Source organism: Emydura macquarii, unplaced genomic scaffold (genome assembly GCF_026122565.2).
Source record: "Emydura macquarii macquarii isolate MOO-44397 ecotype Brisbane River unplaced genomic scaffold, CSIRO-AGI_Emac_v2 contig_318, whole genome shotgun sequence".
Lineage (NCBI taxonomy): Eukaryota > Metazoa > Chordata > Testudines > Chelidae > Emydura > Emydura macquarii.
In genome coordinates this window covers 7,778,891-7,806,603 of record NW_027130455.1, presented here as the reverse complement: position 1 = coordinate 7,806,603, position 27,713 = coordinate 7,778,891, and the positions used below count along the sequence as shown (strand labels likewise).

The 27,713-nt window shown below is 42.8% G+C and overlaps 1 protein-coding gene across 1 annotated transcript in view; it reads left to right on the top strand.

Moving 5' to 3' along the window:
- HEPHL1 (hephaestin like 1) overlaps positions 1-27,713 on the top strand; it is a 62,562-nt gene that overhangs the window by 23,918 nt on the left and 10,931 nt on the right. Inside the window, exons 5-14 of the mRNA XM_067568183.1 lie at positions 828-1,082; positions 2,153-2,321; positions 7,887-8,026; positions 8,206-8,337; positions 10,485-10,696; positions 11,490-11,640; positions 12,769-12,981; positions 18,412-18,610; positions 22,957-23,096; positions 26,125-26,265. Of these exons, the coding sequence (XP_067424284.1) occupies positions 828-1,082; positions 2,153-2,321; positions 7,887-8,026; positions 8,206-8,337; positions 10,485-10,696; positions 11,490-11,640; positions 12,769-12,981; positions 18,412-18,610; positions 22,957-23,096; positions 26,125-26,265 (1,752 nt within the window). The remainder of the gene's footprint in view (positions 1-827; positions 1,083-2,152; positions 2,322-7,886; positions 8,027-8,205; positions 8,338-10,484; positions 10,697-11,489; positions 11,641-12,768; positions 12,982-18,411; positions 18,611-22,956; positions 23,097-26,124; positions 26,266-27,713) is intronic.

Sequence of the window (27,713 nt, the reverse complement as noted above, 5' to 3'; positions counted from 1 at the left end):
CCCCGCACCTCACGGGGGAGGTGAGTGAGGGACAAGGTGGGCGGTGGGGGGGGAGGGGTCTTGCGGGGGATGGGAGTGAGGAGGGATGCGGTGGGTGGGAGGTCTTGCTAGGGGGATGGCTGAGGAGGGACATGGCGGGTGTGGGGTCTTGTGGGGGATGAGGAAGGACATGGCGGGTGGGAGGGTTTTCAGGGGGTAAGGAGGTGGAGGAGAGAGGGACATAATGCGGCCAGGACCTCCAGAGAGAGAGGGTAGAGTGGAGGAGAGGAGCCACCACGCAGCGGCAGGTGGTGAGGGCCTTGGGGAAGGAGCGGAGCAGGGACCGGAAGACCGCCCATGCTGTCGTAGCAGCCGCTAATCCTTTCAGAACTGTTCTGTAGCTGCAACTAATACATGCTATTAATTATTTATATCTGTATTATTATGCCGGCTAGTCCTGGTCCAGAACCACACCGTGCTAGTTGCTGTACAAACATAAACCAAACAGACACTCCCTGCCCCAAAGAGCTTACAATCTAAGTATAAGAACTAAGACAATAGATGGATACAGACACATAAACGGGAGAGCACAAAGAAATAATGAGACAATATTGGTCAGCACATCATCTCTGCACATCAGCAGCCTAACCGGTGTCAAGTTTTTTGTAGGCATAATGGAAAAGGAGACTTTTGAGGAGGGTTTTAACTGCCTAACTTGAATATGGACTCAGCATGGACATTCTGAGGGTTTATTTTAAGGAACAGGCATTTATATTCTTTAAATATGAGTCACCAGCAATCTGTGCTTCTCCTTTGTATCTCATGGTTGTGTTTCGTTTTGTTTTTAGCTATTAATGGCTACATTTTTGGAAATCTCCCCATCTTGGAGATGTGCGCTGGTGAATCCATGTCCTGGTATTTGATTGGAATAGGTAACGAGATAGATATCCACTCTGCATATTTCTATGGCCACACCATCATTAACAGAGGACACAGGGCAGACGTTGTCAACCTATTTCCAGCGACCTTCGTTACAGTGGAAATGATTCCAGAGAATGTTGGGAGATGGCTGTTAACCTGTCAAGTCAATGAACACTTACAAGGTACAGTGACACAGACTTAGACTTAACTTGTTTTCATCAAATAAATCTCCTGAGTCTGATTTCAGTCACTGACAAAAAGATAAATGGGGCCAAATTATCAGTGAGTGTAAATGACTTCAGTGACTCATAAGAGTTAGGATGATTCACGCAATAAGGGGTTGCCGGATCCAGCCCTAACAAAGTCCTTTTTGTATATATTGGGGCTTGTGGTGAGCAATGAATACAGGGTCAGGCCCTTTATATGCACTCTCTTGTAAAATATAGACTCTTTTACACTTAAAAAAACTCACGTCAAGTGAAACATTGTATCCTTTTTCTGTTTGAACAAATCTGAGAAAAAAATGTGCTGTGTTTCTAGAAGGCCAATGAAAAGTTCTTGCATGAAAGAGCTTACTATTAAGTATTATTTGTATTACACTAGAGCCCACAGGAATCCATCAGGCTCTGGGTCTCATTGTGCCAGCACTATACAAACATAATATAAAAGACAGTCCCTGTGCCAAAGAACTTGCCATCTAAGCATCTGATCCAGAGACTCTCACAGACTTCTATGAGCTTTGGCTCAGGCAGTAAAGGCTTGATTCTGCAAGGTGCTGAGTGCCTTCTGCAAGGTGTTGCCCACCCTCTCCACTCCTACTGAAGTCAGTGAGAGGTGAGGATACTCCCTACCTTTTAGGAGGTGCCTAGTGCCGTAAAGGATCAGACCCTAAAGGCCAGATTCTGCCATCCTTAGTGAATTCAATGGGAGTCTGGTGCATAATACCTTTGAGGATCTGGGCCTTTGACTAGTATCTTGTTCCATGAGTAGTCCCTTTGATTTCAGTGGTATTACTTGTGAAATAATGTGCTGTGCTAAGAGAGTAAGGGAGGCAGAATCTGACCTGATATACACTGGGGAACTCTTTCAAAAGATAAATTTGCCCAAACAATCCAAGTTGTTTCTCCCAGTACATGTAGTTCATCTTCCTCTAGTGAAGCTAATGTACATTAACTTTGAACGAAAGAAATGCCTGAAATGGTAAAACTCGCACTGTCTTAAGAACTGTTTGTGGATTCTTTCTGCACTTCAGCTGGTATGAAGGGGCTGTATAATGTTCAAGCCTGCCATAAAAACATTCCTCCGCCTTCATTGACTGGTCAGGAAAGAAGATACTTTATTGCTGCTGAAGCTGTGCTATGGAATTACGGCCCTGAAGGCTATGATAAATTCACGGGGCAGGCCTTGAACACCACTGGCAGGTACGTGTCCCAGCCTTTCACTCAGATTTTTTATTTAAAGAGTATGGGTGGATTTTCACACCTGCCTATCAGATTTGTATGCTGGATTACCATTAATTAAAATGGGTGTCCAAATCCCTTAAGCACCTTTGAAAATCTCAATTTACGTGTCATAGGCTGCCATAATGGTGAAATCTTTTTTTTTTTTTTATTTCTGTTGATGATGATTTGTATCATGATATTGCCTGGAGACCCTAATGAGGATCAAGGGCCTGTTGTGCTAGATACTGTACAGAAATTTAGGATGACACAGATCCTGCCTTCTAATATTTACACTCACTTATGTCTTGCCTTGAGTTAGAATGTAATGAGTGAGTATAGATTTGTACTCAATTTTCTAGATATATTAATACATGTAACTGGGACGTGCCCTTTCATGCCAAATAACATGTATCTAACTCCTTTGTGCTACAAACCCAATTTATATGCAAATGTCATGCACCTATGAAATGTAACCCGGTTAAATGCAGCAGCAGTTTAACAGCCTGCAGCAGTTTGGTGGAGGAGATGTTGGTATCCACTTGAAACTACAGAGGAAATTTTGCTAAGTAAAATGCAGTTTCCCAGTCTCATCTGGATTGTGCCTAAAACACCAGATTTAAAAGTTCCTGGTTTACCTCTCGTCACAGGGCGACTTGCCCCTGTGTTGGAGAGCTTGGGCCTAAGCCAGCCCTGGTTACAGGATGAGCCACTCCGGGGTAGAATCAGGTGATCCCAGGGTAAAAGGCAGCAGGAAGCTGCAGGAGTGTCAGGTTGAGAGAGTAAGAGAAGGGGAAAGGGAGAAGTGCCAGAGCTCCAGCCAGATGGGTGGGGCTTAGGATTTTGGACTTTGCTTGGGGGACTCATTGGGACTTTTTGGATTCATTTGTTATTAAGGACCCTTGCGCTGTGTGTGAACTTCATTTGACATTAAACCAGCCCCAGAAAGGGGTGCTGTGAGCCACAGCAGAGACTGCATGGAGCGCCTAAGGGTATGTCTACACTGCAGTTAGACACCTGCAGCTGGCCAGTGCCAACTGACTTGGGTCTGTGGGGATCAGGCTACGGGGCTGTCCTGTTTAACTGCAGTGTAGATGTTCAGCTCTGGGACTCTCCCACCTCACAAGGGGCTAGAGCTTGGGCTCTAGCCCAAGCCTGGATGTCTACTCTGCAATGAAAGAGCCCCGCGGCCCAGCCCTGTGAGCCTGAGTCAGCTGGCATGGGCCAGCCATGGGTTTTTGATTGCAGTGTAGACACACCTTAAGGGGCCTGTAAGAGGGGGCCAGGAGGGGCAGAATGCCTGTAATGTGACCCCTGGCCATGAGGGGTACTCAGTAAGTGACCACATCACTACACCTCTCATCTAAAAGGTGACCCCTCCAGCAGCATTGCACCCCAATGCAACATTGGAGCATTGGATCAGTCCACTCCTTGATTCTCTAATGATAGGTACAATAGAAATGCTGTAGGTAGGTAGATAAAGTATCTCAATACCATCCCACCTCTCTCCTCCTCTTCACTTCTGTGTTCCTTAAACAGGCTATTTACTATCACTGCATCCACTTCCTTAACTTTAACTTGCTCCTGGAGCCTCTCCAATTTGGCTTCTATCCTCTCCAATGCCCAAAACTGCCTTCGCCTTTTCCTGGCTAAATCTCATGGCATCTGTTCTGTCCTTATCCTCCTGAAACTTTCTGCAGCCTTTGATAATGTTGATCACTCTCTTCTCCTTGACATCCTTCGAACAGCTTTCCCTTCCTACTTATCTACATGGGCACCAACACAGTACTGCCAAAGGATCACTTTAGACTCTGTGGCTCTGGGAAGAAGGTTAAAAGAGTTTGGAGCAGAAGTGGTGTTTTCCTCCATCCTCTCTATTGAAGGAAAAGGCCCAGGCAGGGACCATCAAATAATGAAAGTAAATGAGTGGCTCTGCAGGTGGCGTCGGCGAGAGGGCTTTGACTTCTTCAACAATGAGCTGATGTTCTAGGAAAGAGGATTACTATGCTAGGATGGGTTCCATCTGTCAAATACTGGGAAGAGTATCTTTGGACATCATCAGGCTAACCTGATAAGGAGAGCTTTAAACTAGGTCCTATGGAGGATGGTGATAAAAATCTGGCCAATGTGTATCTAGGGTCAAGTAATGAACAACAAAGGGAAGGGACTGATTTCTGGAGAAGGGACTAGAAATCACAACTGCATTAAAAAGGCAAGAGGAAAAGCACCTGGGCAGTCTGCAAAATGTCTTTGATGCCGGTATACAAATGCAAGAAGTATGGGGAACAAGCAGGATGAACTGGAAGTCCTGGTATATGAAGAAAACTGTGACTTAATTGGCATCACAGAGACTTGGTGGGACAACTGCCATGATTGGAGTACCTGCACTGAGGATATAGCTTGTTCTGAAAGATAGGTATGGGAAGAAAGGAGGAGGTGTTACGCTTTCCATCAGGAATGTATACACTTGCTCCTAGCTCCAAGAGGAGGTGAGTGACAGACCTACTGAGAATCTCCCGGTGAGGATAAAAGGGAAAAGAACAGTAGTGAGGGTTCTACTATAGACCACCAAATCAGGAAGATGAAGTGGATGAGTCATTCTACAAGCAGGTAACAAGATTAGCTAGCACACATGAGCTAGTATTAATGGGAGATTTTAACTTCTCTGATATCTGTTGAAAGACTGTTACAGCAAAATATAATATGTCCTCCAAATTTTTAGCAAGTGTAGGGGACAACTTTCTCATTCAGAAAGTTGAGGAAACAACTAGGGGGTTGTCCATTTTGGTTTTGACCAGCAGAGATGAATTAGTTGCGGATGTGAAGGTGGTCGGGAATGTGAAAGGAAGTGATCATGAACTGATAGAATTCAAGATCTTAAGGAAAGGAGGACATGAGAACAGCAAAACAAGGACACTGGACTTCAGAAAGGAGGATTTCAGCCGACTCAGAGTAATAGTAGGCAAGGTCCTATGGAAAGACCAATTAGGAAGAAAAAGAGTTGAAGGGGACTGGCAGTTCCTAAGAGATGTAATACTGGAGGCTCAACATCCAGCTGTTCTGATGCAATGGAAAGATAAAAAGAGGCTCAGGAAGCCTATGTGGCTGCATAAGGAGCTCTTTAGCTATTTAAAAACCAAAAAGGATTTGTACAGGAAATGGAAGAAGGGGCACGTCACCAAGGAAGTATATATGGGAATAGTGCGAGCATGTAGGGACAAAATCAGAAAATCCAAGGAAAAGAATGAGTTACAGCTGGGAAGAAATGTTAGAGACAACAAGAAGGGATTCTCCAAATATGTCAGACAATAAAGAAAGATTAAGGATGATGTAGGTCCGCTGCTCAATGGAGAAGGTGAGCTGGTAACAGAAGATGATAGGAAGGCAGAGCTGTTCAATGCCTACTTTGCTTCAGTCTTCTTACAAAAAGTAACACGTGACTGGATGGTTAGCTAAGTGCCACAGACAATAAAGGGGAAAGGATGCAGACTGGGGTAAGTAAAGAACACATCAGAGCTCTGCTGACCAATTTGAATGAATTGGAGCTGAATGTTATTCATCCAAGGGTGCTAAGGAATTAGCTGAAGCAATCTTGGAGCCACTGGCAATAATATTTACAAACTTATGGATGACAGGAGTGGTCCCGGAAGACTGGAGAAGGGCTAATGTAGTGCCCATCTTTAAAAAGAGGGAAAAGGAGGAGCTGGGGAACTATAGACCCCTATAGCCTGACTTCAATACCTGGGAAGCTACCAGAGCAATGTATAAAACATTCTATTTGCAAACACCTGGTGGATAAAGGGGTAATCACTAGCAACCAGCATGGATTTACTAAGAACAAATGCTAAACCAGCTTGATTTCCTTCTTCGACAGGGTAACTGGTTTGGTGGATGGGGGAATGCAGTGGACATAATATACCTGGACTTCAGCAAGGTTTTTGACACAGTCCCACATGACATTCTGATAAGTAAGCTGGAGAAATGTGGTCTTGATGGAACTACCATTAAACGGATACATAATTGGTTAAACAACCACAAACAAGAGTAACTATTCATGGAATAATGTCAGATTGGAAGGAGGTATCAAGTGGGGTTCCACAGAGATCTGTTCTGGGTCCAGTATTGTTTAACATCTTTATTAATGACCTGGATGTAGGCATAGAGAGCATGCTGATCAAATTTACAGATGACACAAAGCTAGGGAGAGTAGCAAACACTTTGAAGGATAGAGCTAAAATTCAGAGGGATCTTAATAAATTGGAGAACTGGGTTATAGACAACAAAATGAAATTCAACAAAGACAAGTGTAGGATGCTACACTTAAAGAAGAAAAAACAAATGCACAAATACAGAATGGGGGATAACTGGCTTGGCAGCAGCACTGTTGAGAAGGATCTGGGAGCTGTGGTGAATCACAACCTCAAGATGAGTCAGCAATGCCATGCTGTTGGAAAAAAAGCAAATGCAATTTTAGGTTGCATTAACAGAAGCATAGTATGCAAGTCACCATAGGTGATAGTACCAATCTATTCGGCACTGGTTAGGCCTCAGCTGGAGTACTGTGTTCAATCTGATCATCAATGTATAGAAAAGATGTAGAGAAACTGGAAGGATCCAGAGGTGAGCAACAAAAATGATCAAAGGGATGGAATGCAAGCCATATGAACAAAGGCTGAAGGAACTGGGTATGTTTAGTTTGCAAAAGAGGAGATTAAGGGGGGACATCATAGCAATCTTCAAATACTTGAAAGGCTGCCATAAAAAAGATGGAGAAAAGTTGTCTCTATTAACTCAGAGGACAGGACAAGAGGCAACGGTTTCAAACTACAGCATAGCAGATTTAGATTAAATCTCAGGAAAAACTTCCTAATTGTAAGAACAATAGGATAATTGGAACAGACTGCCTAGTGAGGTTGTGGCAGCTCCTTCACTGGAGGTTTTCAGAAGGAGGCTGGATAGCATCTGTCTTGGATAGTTTAGACACAACAAAGCCTGCATCTTGGCAGGGAGTTAGACTAGGTGACCCTGTGCAGTCCTTTCTAACCATATGATTCTATGATCCTGTTCTTCCCACTCCCCTCCTGTAATTTCTAACAACAGCTACACCTCACCTTTCCAGAATTTAAAATCAGTTGATTACACTGTCACTTAATTCTGGAGTGCATAACCTGACAAGGTAAAATGTTTCAGACAAACTATTAACCTGATCTCTTGGATTGGTTCTGGAACTGCAGTGCAGTTCTGTTTTCTATAATGCACATTTCTGTTGGTTAATCTCCATGCAGAGCTCCCTTTCCACTCGTGGTACACGCTCAGCATATTTACATGATGATGGCATCTGAACATAGGAACATAACAACAACAATAATAAATCTAGCTATTATATAGCAATTTTATCAGTAGATCATAAGAATGGCCATTCTGGGTAGATCGATTGTCCATCTAGTCCGGTGTCCTGTTTCATCTGAGAAAAGGATTTTTGCCCTAAATGAAGTGTTATGAATGCATATGCTACTATGTAATCAGTCTGATTTGTTTATTTCACAGTGACTCTGCACCATTTTTTACACAAGGGATTGATAGAATAGGAGGACAATATTGGAAAGTTCAGTATGTGGAATATACTGATGACACGTTTACCAGAAAAAAGAACCGAACTGAGGCTACAGTGCACCTTGGAATACTTGGTACAGTAAATATTTTCAGGTCCTATCACTCCATCATTTGTAAACATGAAATTCCAATCCACTTCAGTTGGAATTTTGTGCATGTAGCTAACAGGATAATCAGCCCCATTCTGTAGAGGGGGCAATATTTTATGCTTGGCAGTTTTTCTAAGTGACTCCTTTCCTGCTCTGTTCTCAAGGCCCAGTTATCAAGGCTGAAGTGGGAGATACTTTGCTAGTTACTTTTGCCAACAAAGCTGAGAAAAACTATAGCATTATGCCACATGGTGTGAGCTATAGCAAGGAATCAGAAGGAACACCATATTTAGACGGTAAGTTTCAACGGTGTTGGTGGTGATTGTTGCCACCTGGTTTACGTGAAGCTAACTCTCCTCATCTGTAGCATTATTGATTTGTCTACTTCATATATTCATAGATTTTTAAGGCCAGAAGGGACCCTTAAATCATCTAGTCTGACCTTCTGTATAACACAGGTCATAGAAATGCATTCAGTTATTCCTATGTCGGATCCTCCACTTGGATGCGTACCAGACTGTGCATTGGAGACTAATTGATATTTTCCCATCTTGTAATGTCAAATGAAAATCATGGGCCAGATTACGATCTCAGTTATATTAGTGAAAATCTAGACTAACTCAACTGAAGTAAAAAGAGCTACTCTGTATTTACACCAGAGTAACCGATATTGGAATTTGGTACTGTATCTCTGTTTGTCTTGCATATTTAGTTATTGCTCTTCTTTAGGATATTGCTGTTAATAATTCAGGATCTGATCTGACCTACTTCATTTCTGCCCTGCTCCACCTCCCTCCCCCCAGCTGTAACAGTAGCATTGTTTTGAGGTTCTCGTGTTCTAATCACAGTGGCACATTGAGATACACCTGGAACATTGAGCAGCACTGGGAATACTTTTTGCCTGATGTAACTGGAAAGCAGCAAAGCAGTTCATCCTTGTGAATACATAAATGTCACTGTGAAATCTCCCACATTATCAATTAGGCCTGAACGTTCTATTTTTCTACTCTGAGAATATTTCTGCATAGTCTCTGCAGCACTTTTTGTCTCATTTAAAGCATCCAATAGAAGGGCAAGTCACTCGTTGGCTGAAATGCTTTGTTTCAGCTGCTCTGTCAACGCTCAGAACTAACACACAGGGCATATTCCCAGCAGAGAGCTGTACAGAGCAAGTAAAGGAAAAATGTAAACAAACTAATGAGATCAATACAAACAGCAGCAGCACACTCTGTTATGGTTTCAATCCCTGATCTCCCAGCATGTGTCGTGGGAATCAAGGCAGCCAGCAGTGTTGTTCGTCATCGGTAAAGACCCTGATGCCACCCACGTCATCAGTAGTGCCCTGATTGAAGTGTGCTTCTGCTCTGTCTTCTCACCTTCATGCTCTGATCCCAGTGGGAGTCCTGTAGTAAGAGGGCCATAGGCCATGCACTCACTGCTGTGGCCATGTTTGGCATGGATTGACTTAAGTAGCTAACTGTACTTTGGGTGCATTGTACAGCTTTTTTTGTTATGATGTCTGGACATATTCTCTCAGCCTACAGCTCATTCCTGTCCTGTGGCAGAGGGTTATTTATCTCCAAAGCAATGCTATTTTGTTTACTGAGAGCTGTCATTTTTCAGTCTTAGTATAAATCTCTGCTTCTGGATGCTATATAGTGTGGTTTGTAGCACATATTATAGCCCCAAGTAATAACATTAATATACCCATTCATAGTCCATCTAAAGCTTTCAAATGTCTCCTCTGTGGGCCTGTGAAATATTTCAGGAGCCCAGCTGAAACAAACTGCCACACAGAAAATGAAATGCTCACAGCCTGCCAGTGACGGACTGCAGTGAGACGCCCGACCCAATCAATGAGTTCCTCAGTCTTAAATCACATTCTGGGCCTGGTCTTGCTCACATTGAAGCCAGCGGATGTTTTACCATTGCGTTTGAAGGATGCAGAATCAACTCTTTTTTCTAACCATACTAGAAATTCTTTTTGTAAGTCTTCAATCAGTTGCCCTGACATGCTCCATGGCAGGTGTTTTACTAATTTAACATTGTCCTTGAGTTTGTTGTGAATGGCAATATACCAAACCTTTGCATGATACTATCCCCGCCCCTTCAAAATTGGGTTACAAATAAGTCACCACATATAAGCAGTAAGCAACACTCCTGAGACCATAACAAAGTTACTGATGTTCTGTTGCAGAGCCAGAAAGAAACAGATTACAGAGCCTGAACTGTTAAGTAGCCACAGCTCCAATTGCTGTCAATGGGAGTGGGGCATGCCCAGCCCCTTGGAAAAGTGTAGTGAATATTTGGACGGTGTTTGTGCTGCTTTGCTGAGAACAGAGAACCTGTCCTCAGAAACTAATGACTGTGACTGACCTCCAAGTATTGCTTATTTTCTGGGAAATGTAAGAAAAGCGTAATTTTGCGGGGTTTGTATTTTAAGGACATAGGAAGCTGGGAGCACATGTTAACCCCTCTGAGACCTTCACATACAAATGGAGAGTGCCTGAAAACGTAGGCCCAACAGCCAGCGATCCACCATGCCTGACCTACCTGTACTACTCAGCATCTGATCCAATCATGGACACCAACTCTGGCCTCATAGGACCTTTGCTAGTTTGTAGAAAGAACACTTTGAATCATGATGGAACACAGGTACTAATTGTGATGTCTTTACCTATCCTGAATGGCATGATTTGGTGATCTGTGGAGAAGTTCACATTCAGGTCCAAATTGTACAACATGCGCTTAGCCCAATTAGTAAAATACAGGAAAGTGTGAACAAATTTCATTCTTCAGGGTGGAGGCCCATCAGTGGAGGTCAGGAAGAAGAAATTGGCCTTGCCCGTTAAGTCAAGTCTACTATGGTTGTATGTTTGTTTTTCCCCTGAAGCATGACATTTGTTTATTCTTATCGTTGTCATACAGATTAGAACTGGACCCAAGCTATGAAGTTCTGATCTGGTTCTGAACTTCCCCATAGTTGGATCTGGACTGAACATTGATATTGGGGCCAGATGCAAAGTTTGGATCCAGTTCCACATCTGAACATCATCATAGTTCCCGAGTGTTCAGATCAGAGTTTTGGTTTGTACCTATCTCTGTGGATCTACATGTATCAATTAATATGTAATTCAGATAGCATGATGATGAGTGCAGTATAAGAAGCTATACAAACTAAAGTAGCACATGGGTCCTCAATCTGGGGGTCATGAACAGGTCTCAGGGAGTCATGAACAACATACCTTTCTTTATGGCTAAATGGAAGAGGTCCTGGTGTGACATGGGATGCTGGTGTGGAGAAGGTCGAGAACCACTGAAGCAGAATGTTTATTTGGCTATCACCAGATTCAGGAGAAAAGAAAGCTATGTGAAAAAAAAGTCTTTACATGTGTAGTTTTGCAGGCACATTTTAGTTTTAATGCATTTGCTTCCTCCCTGACTGTAGAAAGGAATAGACAAGGAATTTTATCTGCTCTTCACAATCTTTGATGAAAATATCAGCTGGTATCTTGACAAAAATATTGAGGTGTTTACTGGGGACCCCTCAAAAGTAAATAAAGAAGATGAGGATTTCCAGGAATCCAACAAAATGCACGGTATGGACATTCCAGAGATATTTAAGAAGGTGAATAGTGAATGTGTAAGACTTACCAAATTTTGTCATCATTTGTTGCTGCTGTTACAATGCTTTTCTTTGTGAGGGAATGTGCTCTGAGATTTGGAGCAGGGGACTGGCTCTCCTGATTTAGGGCCCGATTCTTATCCCCTAACTCACACTGAATAGTACTTTACTGCCATTGCAGTAAATGAGACCATCTGATTCTGCATCTCAGCATATGTAAGGGGATCAGAATCTGGGTCTTAGGCACTATCCTGATGGGCCTAAAATTCTCTGTACCTCAGTTTCCCTATCTGTAGAATGAAAATAATCTATTACACCTATGCAGTCAATTGCTCATGTTACATCAATTAACTATAAAGGAAATATTATGAAGTATCAGCATCAGGGTCTTTAGATTATTTATGCCAGTCTTAATTCATTTCCTATAAACTCAGACATGGTTTTGTTGAGCTGATTATATTTAATTCTTAAAGTGTCTTATCTCTTAATTATCTCTTAATAATTCTTTATATTGACATAGCACCTTTCATCCACATATTGCAGAGTGCTTTACATACCTTACTGAGGTTAGCCCCACAACACCTCTGGGAAATAAGGAGGGATTATTATCCTCATTATATACAAGAGGAAATTGAGGCAAAGTAAGGTTAAGTGACTTGGTCAAGGTCACATAGGAAGGCTGAGTCACCTCTGAGACTATAACCTAGGTCTCCTTACTCCCATTCCTTTGCTTTAACCATCAGTGAATCAGCACTTGCCTAATTTATAGGGCTTAATTAATGGTAGGAAAGCACTTTGAAATGCTTGGATAAAAATTGCTATCACAGTGTAAAGAATTATTAAGAGATTCCATTTCACAGATGGAGAATGTAATCTGACAGTTGCTTAGATACCCAGACAGGAGTTCATAGGAACAGCATTAAGGCAATTAATCTTCCATACTCGATGTTGATAGATCCCACCTGTGCTGTGCTTCCCAGAAGGCCCCTCCCAATTCATTAGTGTGACATACTCAATCAGAGTTCCCTGGTTAGATACACCAGCAGAATATTTGCAGAATTTTGACACATCTTACTAACTGGATTGTCTTCTCCTCCTTCAGCTGTAAATGGCTATTTATTCGGTAATCTGCCTGGATTGGTGATGTGCAAGGATGACAAAGTTTCTTGGCATATGATTGGCCTAGGCACCTTCACAGACATGCATGGAGTTCATTTCCAAGGAAACACCATCCGTTTGAGAGGGACGACAAGGGATACTCTGGCCTTGTTTCCTCACTCATCGGGGACAGCGCTCATGCAGCCAGACAGCCTGGGTATGTTTCTGAGTTTATCTCAGTATTGCTCTGTTCAGAGGAATCAAAGGGCTTGATTATCGCTTACATTAAGGTCCATTTACATTGCTCTGGCAATACGAAGGGGCCAGAAAGTGTGTGTGAATGTAGGAGCCTTAATTCAGGCCAAAGTACTTTATTGCTAAGATACTAGAATTCAAGTAAGGCCTTGTCTACATAAGCACTTATGCCGGCAAAACCTTTGTCACTCAAGGGTATGAAAAAGCACCCCTGAGCGACATAAGTTTTGCCGGCATAAGCACTTGTGTGGACAGCGCTGTGTCGACAGGAGACGCTCTCCCACTGACATAGCTACTGCCACTCATTTAGGTGGTTTTATTATGTCAGCGGAAGAGCTCTCTCCCATTGACATAACATGGCTACACAAGCGTTTATGCCAGCAAACGTATGTCACTCAGGGGGGTGTCTTTTCATACCCCTGAGCAACAAATTTTTTGCTGGCATAAGTGCGAGTGTAGACAAGGCCTAAGTATGTACACCACGAACAAAAGACAGTACCCCCACATTGATGGGCATGAGACAGACTGACAGGCAGACAGAGGGATGATACAGGATCAACATAAAATGTTCCATAAGCCTCAATACAGCATTTTTATTAAAGGTAAATTTTACCCCCATAAACCAGGCCAGCACCATTTAAGTTCTATAGTGAGGGCTAAAGTGGGACTGAAGTGAGGCATAGCCTTGTGTCTCTGTACTGGGCTCAGTTTCATCAAGAGAATGGGTATAAAAGATGTTCCCATTTCTCCATTAACCACCAGTGATATGTTTTCAAAATTAATATGGGACAAATCCTGCCCTGAGAGAGGCTTTACAAACGTTAGGGTCCAATGTTGTTTTCCTTTATGCTGGTGTAACTCCATTTAAATCAGTGGAGTTGTTACAGATTTGTAACAAGTGTAACTGAGAGCAGAATTTGGCCAGAGCACTTAACAAACACCTTTATTGTGACCTAGGGGTGTGATTCCCCTGCTCATGTAAACACACTTCTTCTAGCTCTCATACTCACCAGTTTCAGCAGGGTCTGTACTCTTCATGGCTCACTTGTGCCTCCTCTGCCACTTCCTGTGCTACTGCAGCTACTCTGTGATGATGAGAGCTCACACGAGTATGTGTATATAAGCAAGGGAATCACATCCCTAGTTCATAGAATCATATAATCGTAGGACTGGAAGGGATCTCGAGAGGTCTTCTAGTTCAGTCCCCTGCACTCAAGGGAGGACTAAGTATTATCTAGAGCATCCCTGACAGGTGTTTACGTAACCTGCTCGTAAAAATTTCCAATGAGGGAGATTCCACAACCTCCGTAGGCAATTTATTCCAGTGCTTAACTAAAACACAGCGTTTGCTGTGAGCAGATTGAAAGCTGAGCAGGAAAACCCCACCACATTTCAACTCCACTGCCTTAACTGCTCTGCCATCACAACTACGTGTAGACAAAGTATAGTGTAGACATAGCCGATGTGACATCAATAGGAAATGTGTGTTTATTAGAGAGCAGGATTTAGCCTTTTGGGTGATGAGTGTAAATATGTACTGGAAAGAAATTTGTGTTCCAGCACGCATCCTATGCAATGCCATCATCTACAATGGAATTACAAAATATAAATCAGGCCAGAATTTGGGCATCTGAACAAACAGTAATCTGACTTTCTCATGCGCTAACAAGAGAATGGAGCGAATGACCAATGAATGCTTTCAGTCTCTAACATCTGTGATTCATCTTAATTTAAGGATGTTCCTACTTCTCCATAAACTTTGCTTTATAAGCACTAGGGTGGGATTGGAATATAGTATGGGGAGCAGTGGTCCCCAAACTGTGGGGTGGGTCCTCCTAGGAGGGTGCACCGGGGCCCAGGCCAGCCCCTATGTCGATGCAGGGAGGGAGCGCCACCCACTCCCACTCTGCCTCCAGCTCTGTTCTGGCCCCAACCCCCAGCCGTGGCCCTGCTCCCAGCCCTGGCTCAGCCACCGACCTCTGGCCCCCACTCTTGGCTCCGAGCTTTCAGCTCCCACTCCCGACCACAGCTTCGCTCTGCTTCTGGCCTCCGCCACAGACCCCGGCACAGTCGGAACTCCACTCCCAGCATAGGGGGTGCGGACACATTCTGTTACTGGTAAGCAGGGGTGCAAGAGGAAAAGTTTAGGGACCACTGATGTCGAGCAAGATACTCAGAGCTCGGAAGCATGAGTTCTACCTCTGGCTCGAACACTGAACCATTCAGTGGGTCTTGAATACATCACTTAACTCCTCTGTGCCCCAGCTTCTCCAGCTACAAATGGATCTGAAAACACTTACCTACCTCACAGGGGTATTGCAAGATGTAGCTATTCAGAGCCAGATGGTGGTCAGCCTTTGCTTGGGTACACAAGGAGGAAGATACAAGAAGCCTTACCCATCTTTTGCACATTCATGGGGAAGCCACCACGGTCCTTGTAAACCCTGAGAACAAGAGCTGCTCAGAGCGAGGCCTCTCTAGGCGGGAACCTCTCTAGGAGGGACAGGAAGGAGTTATGGTTTCACTTAATTCTCTTCACATCTGTCAGTGGGGTTGGTCAAATGTTGCACCATCCTATTTCTTATAGGGCCAAGCATTCATCCCTTATTCATGCTGGGGAATACTTGGGTGGCACAACTGGCTCCTGCATATTACAGTGACTCCCAGTCAGATCAGGGCCCATTATGCCAGATGTTACCCAAATAACAAATATTACAGGATCTTATTAGGGGATAAGGCAACAAGCCGCATTTATTGTGAACACAGAAACTTCTGTAGATAGTATTAAAGAAAAGAAAAGTATCAATACTGTAATAACATTAATATTGTGCTCTATTTAGTGAAATAGCATTAATAATAATGTAAACACTAGGAAAACAGTATTAACATTATATCAATACTACAAATTACAGAGACACATGTTTCAATTGATGCTTTCATTCACATTCATACACACTCACAGGCACACACAGATAGAGACAGACAAACATACATAGGGATCTTCCAGATGTCATAGTTACCAGCTTCTTGGTGCTCATGATAGTCACTGGCCAGGTGACTAGAGCATGAGGATGAGGAGCAAGGTTCTGCCGATGCGCATCGGTACTCCTGGCTGATGTGATGTTGTAGACCCGAACCTCCAGCCTTCATCTTCTTGTCCCATTTTATAGGGAAAGGATCCCATGTCAGTCTATGGGTTTTGCATTGTCATGCTGCAACTGCATTCTTGGTGTGATCCTCAATCACCCATATTGTTGCAAGCCTGATCAGATTTTGTCCTTTGAAATGGGCTGGCTCCAAAGTTATCAGGGTGGGCTCCTCTTCGGCCATTTGATCATCTTCGCTTCTTTCTTCTTCCCTCAAGCGTTTTAGGTGAGGCTGGTGTTTTCTTCATGTCTGTTTCGATATCCCTTACTCAGACCAATTGTTCAATCACTCTTTTTGTCTACACCCAACTCAATTGCTCGGCCATTCACACTTCAATCACTCAGGGCCAACTCCTAGCTGAAAAACTTACATATTATTTTTAGAGCAAACCTTATTTCATTTTTGACAGTGTCTTTCACAATTAGATAGACACATTACATTGCAGTGTGGCTTTTGTACTTAGAATAGGATTTTTACAAATATATTGGAAGCAGGTAAAATTAACAGATAAACTGGCCAGTGGACATAGTACAGACATTTACAAACAATCTTAAAATTATACAAAGTGCAGACAGACTTGAATTAACATTTAAAAGGGTAGAGCAGTAAGAGTCAGTTTGAGGTTTTAGCTTTTGATTCAGACTGATGTGCCTTTTGGTAGGAAGGGGGGGTGTTTGTGGCTCTGTTCTTACATATATTTCAAAAACAAGATTTTGGCCAACACAGATACTGTACAAACACCTAGTAAGAGTTGTCCCTTCCCTGAAGAGTTTACACTGTAAGGGCTAGTCTACACTGGAAGTGCTGCACCGATGCAGCTGCGCCGCTGTGGTACGTCTGGTGAAGCTGTTGTATGCTGATGGGAGAGAGCTTTTCCGTTGGCATAATGAAACCACCTCCACGAGAAGCAGTATCTATGTCGGTGGGAGAAGCTCTCCCGTCGACATAGCGCTGTCCACACAGGCACTTAGGTCGGTGTAACTTGCATCACTGAGGGGGTGGCTTGTTCACACCCCTGAGCGACATAAGTTGGACTGAGACAACCTGTAGTGTAGACAAGCACTAAGAAATGGCACAGTAGCTGGGCTTTTAGGAGCTCTGGGAGTCACTGTAGCACAACACCTTCCAGAATGTTCCCTGGGGCAAGACTGCTCTGCCCTAGCCACTATCCTGGGCTGTACCTTAATAGTGCAATGTGTCTATTAATACAAGTATTGATGTTTTCAAAGCCTTCCAGACTCGTGGATAAAAGGTGTTATGTTCTTGTTCCTAACTTGATTAGCAACTCCACAGCTGCGCTGTTGATCAGTTATTAACATTAAAGCTCTGACACTGAGCAGGTGCCTAAAACACAAGCCAATATCATCAGCAGCTGACAGCCAACGAAAATGGAGCAGAACCTTTTAAGTAAGGGTCCATTATCTCTCCACAAAGTGGCGTTCAGCAGCCTGTGGTTGGATTTGCTACCCACTCCCACCTAACACAGTGAGTCGGATGCCCTAGTTTGTGTCCCCTTTATGTTCTTTGAAAGAGCGTCTGCAGAAAAAGAAATGGCACTTGCAGTATCAGAAAAACGATGTTACTCCAGAGAGAGCTGCCTTGAAATTCTGCTCTTGGAAGTGTTGTGCTCATAGATAAGGCAGCTAACTGGATGGTACTTAAGGGCAATGAGAGTTTGCTGGCTATCTCATTTCTAAAAGCCAACCATCTTATTGACAGTTGACCGTGAATCAGAACTCCCTCAACTAAGAGGGTGAATCCTGGTTTAAATAAAGAGAAAAAATGTAGGATGATGTTTAGAGATTTCTAGAGAAGATTATGTCAATTCTTAGGGAGGTAACAAAGTTACTTGCTTTCTTATGGATACATTTATGTCTGAGATCACATTTTGGTCATTTCATACCCGGGTCAGTGAGTGAATACTCCCATTGAATTCAGTTGATCCTGACAAGACTTACAAGGCCGTAGTTTGTAAATGGTAAAAAGAGGTAATAGTGTATATCCATTTCACTGAGTAGGTATCTACCAATGAATGAATGAAAACCACATAGACGTACATCTGTACCTGTGAGGATCCCTGCTGGTCTCAGTGGGGCTCCGTGTGAGAACATGTGTCTGGCTAAATGGCTGTCAGAGCAGTATCAGATCTAGGTTTGCTTTGGGGAGAGGTTACTAAGGAAATGGGTTTTATCTTTAATCCTGTCATTTTATCCTTTATGTAAATTCCAAGTGCATTCCCTTGCAGGCATTTTTCAGGTGGTTTGCAGAACGTTTGATCACTTTGTGGGTGGAATGAAACAGATGTATGAAGTGAATAGCTGTCACAGTACAGCCCGCCCTGGGCAGCCCTATGGAACCATGAGAACATATTACGTTGCGGCGGAGGAAGTGGAATGGGATTATGCACCTAATAAGAGCTGGGCTCTGACTGGCAAAGATGAAAGGTACTGAAGTCAAATTAACAGCAAACTGTATTCATGGGTGTGTGACTGACACAAGCTCCGATGTATCATGGTTTGTAAATGGTTTGTAAATTTGTGTTTTGGGTTTCACAAAAGCTAGCTAGTACTTTTTGGAATGCATTAGATGCTTGCTGAAACACGTATTTTCTGCAAAGAAATTCTAATAAAAATGTTTATTTCTTGCTAAGTCAAGTGGTTTCTGGGTAAAAGCTTCAAAAGTGCTTAAGTGACTTAGGAACCTCCGTCTCATTGAAAGTCAGTGGGGTGTGAGCTTTTAAGGCCCAGACCCGCCAAGGTAGTGAGGTGCCCAGCTCCCACAGGAGTGAGGGGCCTACGTTACTTTTGGAAAGGGGACTCAGTCTCCTAGCTCACACAGGCACCTTTGAGCATTTTACCCTCTATTTTTAGATACTGAATTACAGCTCAGTTCTCTGGCTGACATTCCCTTGTGTGCTGGTGCTCCTGAGCTTTTAGATTCCTTGGACATGTTTTGGCCTTGGATTTCTTTTCTCCATGCCCCTCTTCCCCTGCTTCCGGAGCCCTTGCTGTTGTTGGGCTATAAACACAGACTAGAGCAGTGGTTCTTAACCTTTCCAAACTACTGTACCCCTGAAGCCTGAGTCCCACCCCCACGGGGCTGAGGCATGTAACTTAGTTTCATGGCGCCCCTGTGGCTCCAGGCAATTGCCTTTCTTGCCACCCCCAATACCAGCTCTGCACTTGCGACCCCTCTAAAACTGTCACAACCCCCAGGTTGAGAAACACTGGACTAGAGGGTGCAAAAGTGGCATCTGGTGGCTAACTGTGATATCCTCACTTTGAGTTAAGACTGTAGTGCATTATGGGGATGGGACACAACGTTCAGATCCTTATCTGAACTTTCCCAAAATGTGGGGCTGGGGTATCAAAGGAGTGAATTCAGGGGATTGTTTCACCCCGTGACAGGAACAGCACCAACTTGAACTCTAGTCATTCTCGTTGGATTGCTGTTTAAAAGAGAGGCTTTATCTCAACCAGCACTTATGGGCTTGATGCTGGAGTTACTGGGTGATGTTCTAAGACCTGTGTTATGTGGGAGGTCAGACTAGATCAGGGGTGGGCAATAATTTTTGCAGAGGGGCCACTCCACGAATTCTGGTAAGTCTCACGGGCCTGGGCCATTTCCGGCTTCCGGTCACATGACCGGAAGCCGGAGGTTCTGGTAGCCACTGTCCAAAAGCTGCCTGACACTCCAGCGTAATGCTCCTGCATGGTAGGCTGGACAGAAAAGTCAGATGGGCCGGATCCAACCCGTGGGCTGTATTTTGTGCCCCCTGGACTAGATGATCATAATGGTCCCTTCTGACCTTAAAATCTATGAATCAATTTTTTTTTAATGTAAAAGTATCTTCACATTATTATTATTTATTATAGTGGCTGAGTAGTGGCTTGAGGCCCCAACGAAGACTGAAGCTCCACGGTGCTATGAACTGAGCAAACACATGAGATAGTCCCTGCTCTGAAGAACTCACAGTCTAAGGCTCCGATCCTGCAACTGGCAATGTGCAGGCTGATCTCCGCGCCCATATGGCGCTTCACCGGAGTAATGTGATACAATGCAGTGGAGTATTAAGCCCACAGCACTGGTATCACATTTAGGCACAAAGGGCCAGATTTTCAAAAGAGCTCTGCTCCCCTTTTGGCACATACATTTTCAGAAGTGCTCAGCACCCAGCTGCTCCCATTAGCAGTACATGCTGATCACTTTGGAAAGTGTGGTCCCTTCATTTATGCCTTAAGGATGCTGTCAGGTGCCAGGCTCTTTGAAAGTCTGGCCCAAGGTGACACAGTTATATGCTCCATTCTGTATATATCCAAACAGACAGGATGCAGGGAACAGGGGCCTGAACAAAGAAATCCAACAACTCCAGGATAAATCAATGGGATTGAAGCACACACATTTTGCTGAATGGAAGCCTAAGAGACTTGCCCAAGATCACATAGGCATATAATTACCCTGGCCCCTGGAGCCCTATGCCAAATTTGGGTTGTATTTTTTTTACAGTCATATATTCCTATTTGTTCAAATGTTTTTTCTCTCTCCTGTTGTTGTGTGAAAGACCCACCCAAACAGGGGGAAATCGCTAAACTGACTGACGGTATGGGGGAAGAAACAGTGAAACCAACTCAAGTCAACAAATTGAAAATTTAGAAAAGATCATTCTTTCATTTATTTCTGTTAGTAATTTGAGTGTTATAGTTCTTGTAATAGCAAGTCAGAGGGTGATTATTAAGTGGATGGTGACCCTTTATGTCTGTTTTGGGGGCAATTTCTGGGCCTCCGTCAGAAATGCTAATTTTACAGGCAAGTGCTTCCTGGCACTTTGATGATCTGAATAAATAATTTACCTTGGTGAGGAGGTGTTTAAAGATCCTATCCAGCAAATGCTTAAACACATGAGTAACTTTACTTATGTAAGCACCACCTCTGAATTCAGTGGGATTGCTCACATGATACAATTGCATACCCTCAGTGTATGCAGGATCAGAGATGACATTAAGAATCACCCTCAGTCAAGGTCAGAATGGTGTTTACTTGTATAAAAAGTAATTTTACTTTATCACCTAAATAGAAATCAGGTACAGTACAAGTAAACCAGCTTTTCAAACCCAAGTGAGTTACCTGCCTCCTTTTCTTTTATGTTCACAGTATTGTTGTCGTGTTGGTCCCAGGATATGAGAGAGATGGGGTGGGTCCGGTAATACCTTTTATTAGTCCACCCACCTTGCCTCTCCTTTTCATTTTATATTTAGAGATAAGAAAAATAATGACCTTTTCCACAAACTTTTTAAAAAATATTTTTTTAAATCTAGTTTTGCTAGCAATAAGTATTTTTCTTTACCCCGTTCTTTATACTCTTGGACAGATAAGTTAGTCTGCTGCAGGGCTAGAACTACAAAGTATGAGAATTCAGGCAAATCTGATGATTTTACTGGCTCATGTAGGGCCATACATTGACCATTATAGTTAACGGAAGGACTCCCATTGACATCAGGAGGCTTTGGATCAAATCCTTTGAGCTGAGCACTTTCAACTCCCAGTTAAGCCAGAGTCACTCAGCCACTCCTAGGAACAAGACCTTATTGAAGATGGAGTAGTTCAGGTTCTGTCTCCTGCAAAATCAGCCACAGTAGCCTCCTGCATGGTTAAAACACAGTTTGGGCTTCCAGTAGAGCCACAACCAAACCACGTTTTAACTGTTCTCCTGAACTATGCTGCTGTAGGGAAACTTGGACTCTGCAAGGAATTAAAAATGTGTGCAGGAGATGCAGTACAAGGGATGTGTGGGGTCATATAGTGCCTTCTGATGCATCTTCGTGCAATGCCCATTTACTTCCAAGCCTCCAAAGAACATAAAAGAGAATTTGCAGCTGGCAAATTTAAAAAGATAAACCACTTCAGAAATATGTGCCAGTCTGGCAAACTACCCAGTAAAAAAAAAAAGTGAGGAGTACCAAGGAGCCAACAGAGAAATTTATTGAAAACCGTTGCCAGTATGTCATGTAACAGCGATGAAAAATCCCAGAAAGAGTCACTTTCTCCTAACAATGAACAAGGAAAACAAAGAACAAAATTTGGCACATTTTCTGCTTTCATTATGCAAAAGTATACTGTGAGCCAACCTAGACTTTCCTTCCAGAGTGGATCTTAGAGGTGACACTGCAAGGAAATGCCAATGCTTTCAGAAGAGAGTGCAGACAATCTCCTGTTTGTTTGTTTGTTTGTTTGTTTGTTTGTTTGTTTGTTTGTTTGTTTGTTTGTTTGTTTGTTTGTTTGTTTGAGTGCCCTTTACTGGCCAATCTATCTTTTTTCTAATAATTGGTCCAAGTTGGAGGGGGGAGAAGCAGTGTGATTGTGTAAACCTGGAATAGGAGGGCTGGATCAATGGCATCCCCAAAAGGAGAATCCTGTGTATACTGACATTATGCTCAGAGCCAGGAATGTGTAACATACAGCAAGCACCAGTGGCTAGTGTGTATCACTGCCTTCTCCTGGATGGAATCAGGACAGCTCATTGTTTAGGTAAAGGCAGTTCTTTTAGCTCAATCTATTGCAGTAAAAGGTTCTGAGTTGTCACCTTACTGATGCTGTTAAGTCTTAGATGGCCACAGTGATGAATAGGAAGGTATTCCCAGATCTGTCACGCGTAAGAAGTAAAAGCCTTAAACTAAATGCTGAAGAGGTGTTCCCCTGCAAGTAATAATACCACTAATAAAGCAAATCTTTCATTAGCTCTTTAGCTATTTAGATGTTTTGCACTTTTAACTTTTGGCTTTTTAATTTGCAGTTACGGGAAAGTTTTTGTAAGCAGTGGTGAAGATCGGATTGGTTCAAAGTACAAGAAGGTGCTTTACAGAGAGTACACAAATGGAGAATTTACAGAGCACAAAGTGAGATCGGCACAGGAGGAACACTTAGCAATCCTCGGCAAGTAGTTCTTATAACACACAAAAAATACCGAAAGTAAGAGAGCATCTCTTTCCAAAACCAAACAGGACTGTGTCAGTTTTGTTAATGTGGAAGGAAACAATTAACACTAGGATCTGTCACAGATTTTCAGTGTGTTGCACACAAGATCACTTCAGATTTTAATCAGTGGGTATTTCCAAACAGGAGGAAATTGGTTAGAAGTATAAAAGTGCCAAGTTTAGATTTACCTATGCCCCATCCCTCTAAAGATTGAAGATCTGCTGAACAGGTCAAAGAGAAAAGCTCTGAGGAGCAGAGTACATTGCAGCAGCAGAGAATGGTGTGCTCCGAAACATGGGCGTAGTATGGGTGGGTGCAGGGGGAGTATTGCCACCCCAAACAGAGACGAGGTGTGTGGAGGTGTCACATGGGGTCATGTGCCATGCCTCTCCACTGATTTCTGCAAGAGCCAAGCTGCCCTGCAGGGCTTGCTCTGCTCAGCCTGTGGGGGTGGGGGAGGACGGCTCTGGCACCTCCCCTTCTCCGCACCCCCGGCATGTTTCGGCTCACGAGGAACAGAGGAGATGGCGGGCTGGAGCAGCTGTTTTCCTGTGTTCTGAGTCCCTGCCTTGGCAGCTGGATGCTGCCTCCTGCCCGCCTCTTCTTATACAACAGTGAGTGCCTGTGAAGGGCAGGGTAAGAGGGGTGGGTATTGGGGAAAGAGAAGGAGATGGGATGGGGGAAGATTAGGACAGTGGGGAGAGGAAGGGGATGGGGGAGGGGGAAGAGAAGGGGATACAGGAATGGGCAGGGAGAAGCAGGATCCCAGCATGTGGCATTCCCTCGGTCACAGCAGCACCAGAGCAGCAGCATCCCTTCAGCAGCCGGTGCCGGAACAGCCACCAACAGCAGCTGGGGATTCCCCATTAAGCCAGACCTTCCCCTCCCCAGGTACCTCTCTAGGCAGAGAGAGAGAGCCCATGAACCAAGGTTGCTGTCTTTAGCCTGCACATGTATGTGCGTGCCGTGCCTTGCCCCCCACAAATATAGCAATTGAACTACACCTTCGCTCTGAAAGAACTCAGCCACAATTTGGGCATGTGCAAGTTATGTGTGTTTGTTTTTTGGATGCTAAATTTAATAAAGCTCCCAGGACCTGTCCCTGGTAACAAGTACATCCAGCTAGAATGGAGAAACACAGGCATTTCAAAGAAACCCATCTTAACTTGGTATGCACAGTGTGCACAGTGGGTTTTTTGCTATGTTCTTGTGGACAGACAGGTGGGCTGGATGTTAGGTGCGTGACCCATCCGTGCCTAGAGTAGTCCACCGAAAAATGCCGAGGTCAGGGCATGCTGAAAAAAGGAGAGCAGATTCTCCCAAACTGGTGGCAACCAGTCACAAACAGTGCTTCTGATCCCTTACACTGGTTATCAAGATGCTGAAACCAAGAAATACACAGCCCCCTTTACTGCATTTCAGTCTCAGGCTCCCAATCAGCCACTAGGTCCAGTAAAGAGATAAGTTATTAAAACTCTATGCTCTCTACCAAAAAGGTTCTCCTGATCCCCAAAGGAGCAGCCACAGTACCAGACCAATATAGGTTTGGATCCTACCCAAAATACCACACTGCCAGCCAATCCTTTAGTAACTAAAACTAAAGGTTTATTATAAAAGGAAAGAACCAAACAAGTGGAGAGGTGTGAAATATATCAGATTTTCAGTAGAACTGTGGAGTTTGCAGGCTTGTATAGTCCCTCTGGTATACATCCAGTAGTTGGATGGGTCTCAGTCCTTCGTTTCACAGCTTCAGTTGCAGATGAGTTGATCCAGAGGTAGGAAGCAGGAATGAAGACAACATGGTTGTGGTGCAGCTGCCTTTTATGTCCCTTTGCCATGCAGCTTATGGAAATTCAAAGAAACAAGATGGAGTGTAGGGTCACCTGGGCAAGTCCTGGTGACTTATAGGGTGTAACCCCTGGGTTCATTTTACCTTTGAGTTCTCTTAATGGCCCATTAAGCAGTTTATTGCTGCTGTGATCCTGTCTGGGTTGTCACCCAGAAACACAGCACAAGTTGAAATACAGGTATATCAAACATGTCCATAATTTACCATACATATACGACACATACACATAAGCTATATCATCATACTTAGCAAATTCTAACCTTTCTAATGATACCTGACATGGCCAGTCCCATATGAATTATTGTAATTTTGCAATATTGATGTTAAATAATATTATAAATGGTCCTCCTAATCCACACAGCATCTCAAAGCATTTGGGTTGGGATTAGAGGTTGGAGAATTGGAAATTTTACCTGTGTCATGGAATGTGAATTTGTGAATTTGAATTTGCCAGGGAAGGGCTAGAGCTGATCATAAAATGATTTGCTTATGAATTTTTGAAAGTAATGAAAACAATTAATTTTTTTAAAATGTTCTTTGAAACTTTCCTTATCTTCCCCAATGAAAAACTGAAAACCGAGAAAAGTTTTAGAAATTAAAATGTGAGAAATAATCATTTTTTTTCAGTTTCTGAAAACTTTTCCATTAAAATTTTCATTTGTTTCCTTAAAAAAAATTTGACTGAACTTTTGACCGGCCATATTTGAGACACCCCTCATTAGCTGGGGTCAGGCATCTGTTTTGATGGCCTGTCCTTGGAGGCTGATGGAATCTGAGCATTTCTGGAGGGCTCTGGGGGAGAATATTGTTTCTCTAAGAGACCATTCTATCCATATTTTGGTAAGACTGTGTAATGATTGTTCATCCTTAACTATCCATGAAGGGGGTGTTAGCACTCCTCTTTACAGGTTTGGTCTCACGGGCATTTGGCACGTGGACTTATATTGATTTCTCTTTATTTTCATTATGAGCATCAGTGACATTGCACAAAAGTAAACTTCTAAGTTAAACTCTAGCAAATTGTACAGCTTGTAAAAATATGAAATATCTGTTTTTGAGCTGACTTCTGGATAAACTCTGGTTTTCTTTATTTTAAAAGAGCAACATTAGTCATCAGAGCTTGTTGTTTTAATTCAGGGCCCTTAATCCGTGCAGAGGTTGGTGACTCCATACTGGTTATATTTAAAAATAAAGCTAGCAGACCCTATTCAATAATTGCACATGGCATAGAAGAAGTGGGCAGTGGAGGAAGACCTGGAACGCTAATCACTATGCCAGGTAAGAAGTATGATCATTTATTCTTGAGCAATAGAAAAGCTCCTTAAATCTTATATGAAGAAGTCATTTAAAAAATCAAATGACATTCCTTTTTCCAAGCTTCCTGACACCTATACGTCTTTTTGAGCACAGTAAATTCTACATTTATCTATCTATATGTCTATATAGTTTCTTATTATTAAGTTGGTTCTAGGTTGTGTAAGCTTGTTAGGGCAGGGACTATGTCTTCACTTGTTTCTGTGAAGTGCTTAGCACACCTCTGGACACTCAGAAACAATCATTAATACTACTAATGGCTAAAACTTTAAAATGAGGTGCCTAAATATAGATTTAGCAACTTTACTTTAGGCACACAGAACTGAAAATTTTACCGAATAAAAACAGTAGACATCAGGCTCAAGTAGAAGAGACTTCTTGATCCCATCCTCAGGCAAACACACATTCAAATCAATAAGGACCTGATCTAATGCTCACTGAAATCAATAGGAGTCTTCCTATTTACTTAAACAGGAATCCAATCACAGCCTAATCCAAAACCCAGTGACGTCAATAGAAAGATTTCCCATTGACTTCAATGAGTTTTGGATTAGGCCCATAGCCACCAGGAGTTTGCCTGGGTAAAGGCTGCAAGATCAGACCCTGTAATACTGCCCAAACATGTCTGAGATATTTACCTGACAGAAGGTGTTACAATTGGCATTCTGTGTTATACATGGAAACAGTGATGTAGTCTTGTAGGCCAAACTCTGAATAGGCAGAAGTAGGCCCAAATCAGTAAAGAGTAAAACAGTAAAGATCTTACACCTGTGCTATATTGGCCGAAGGCTGAGATTTGAATAACTTTAAAAAAATAAAGAAATTCAGAGTTAAGGTTTCCAATAATGCTAACTCTGCTTCTTTGTGCATCGACATTACAAATGGCACCTTCATTTAGAGTTGGTCAAAAAAGCTTACAGAGAACCATTTTCCATTGGAAAATTCAATTTAATCAAAATTGAAACACTTTGCAAAATTATGTTGATTATGCCAAAATTTTGTTTCAGAAAAAAACTGGGGGGAAAAGAAGTTCCAATTACATTTAAACATCCTGTTTCAACATTTTCAGTGTGAAATGTTTCAATTTTTCGATTTGAAACAACTTTTTATTTCAGTTTTTTAAATGTTGTATTATATATTATAATATAATAATAAAGCTTGAAATTGAAACTAAACTAAACATTTTGATCAATCTGAATTTTCCCCACAGAATTTTCTTTCATGGTCTTTCTTTCACTGTCTTTTAATTCTGTATTTGTACAGCACCTAGCATAGTGGAGTCCTGGTCCAGGACTGGGACTCCTAGGTGCTATGAAAACAGAAATAATAAATAATATTAATAAAAGTGGTAATACAGGAGACAAAGAATTAATCTGCTATATTATTTTTAAAATATAGAGAATTTAATATGG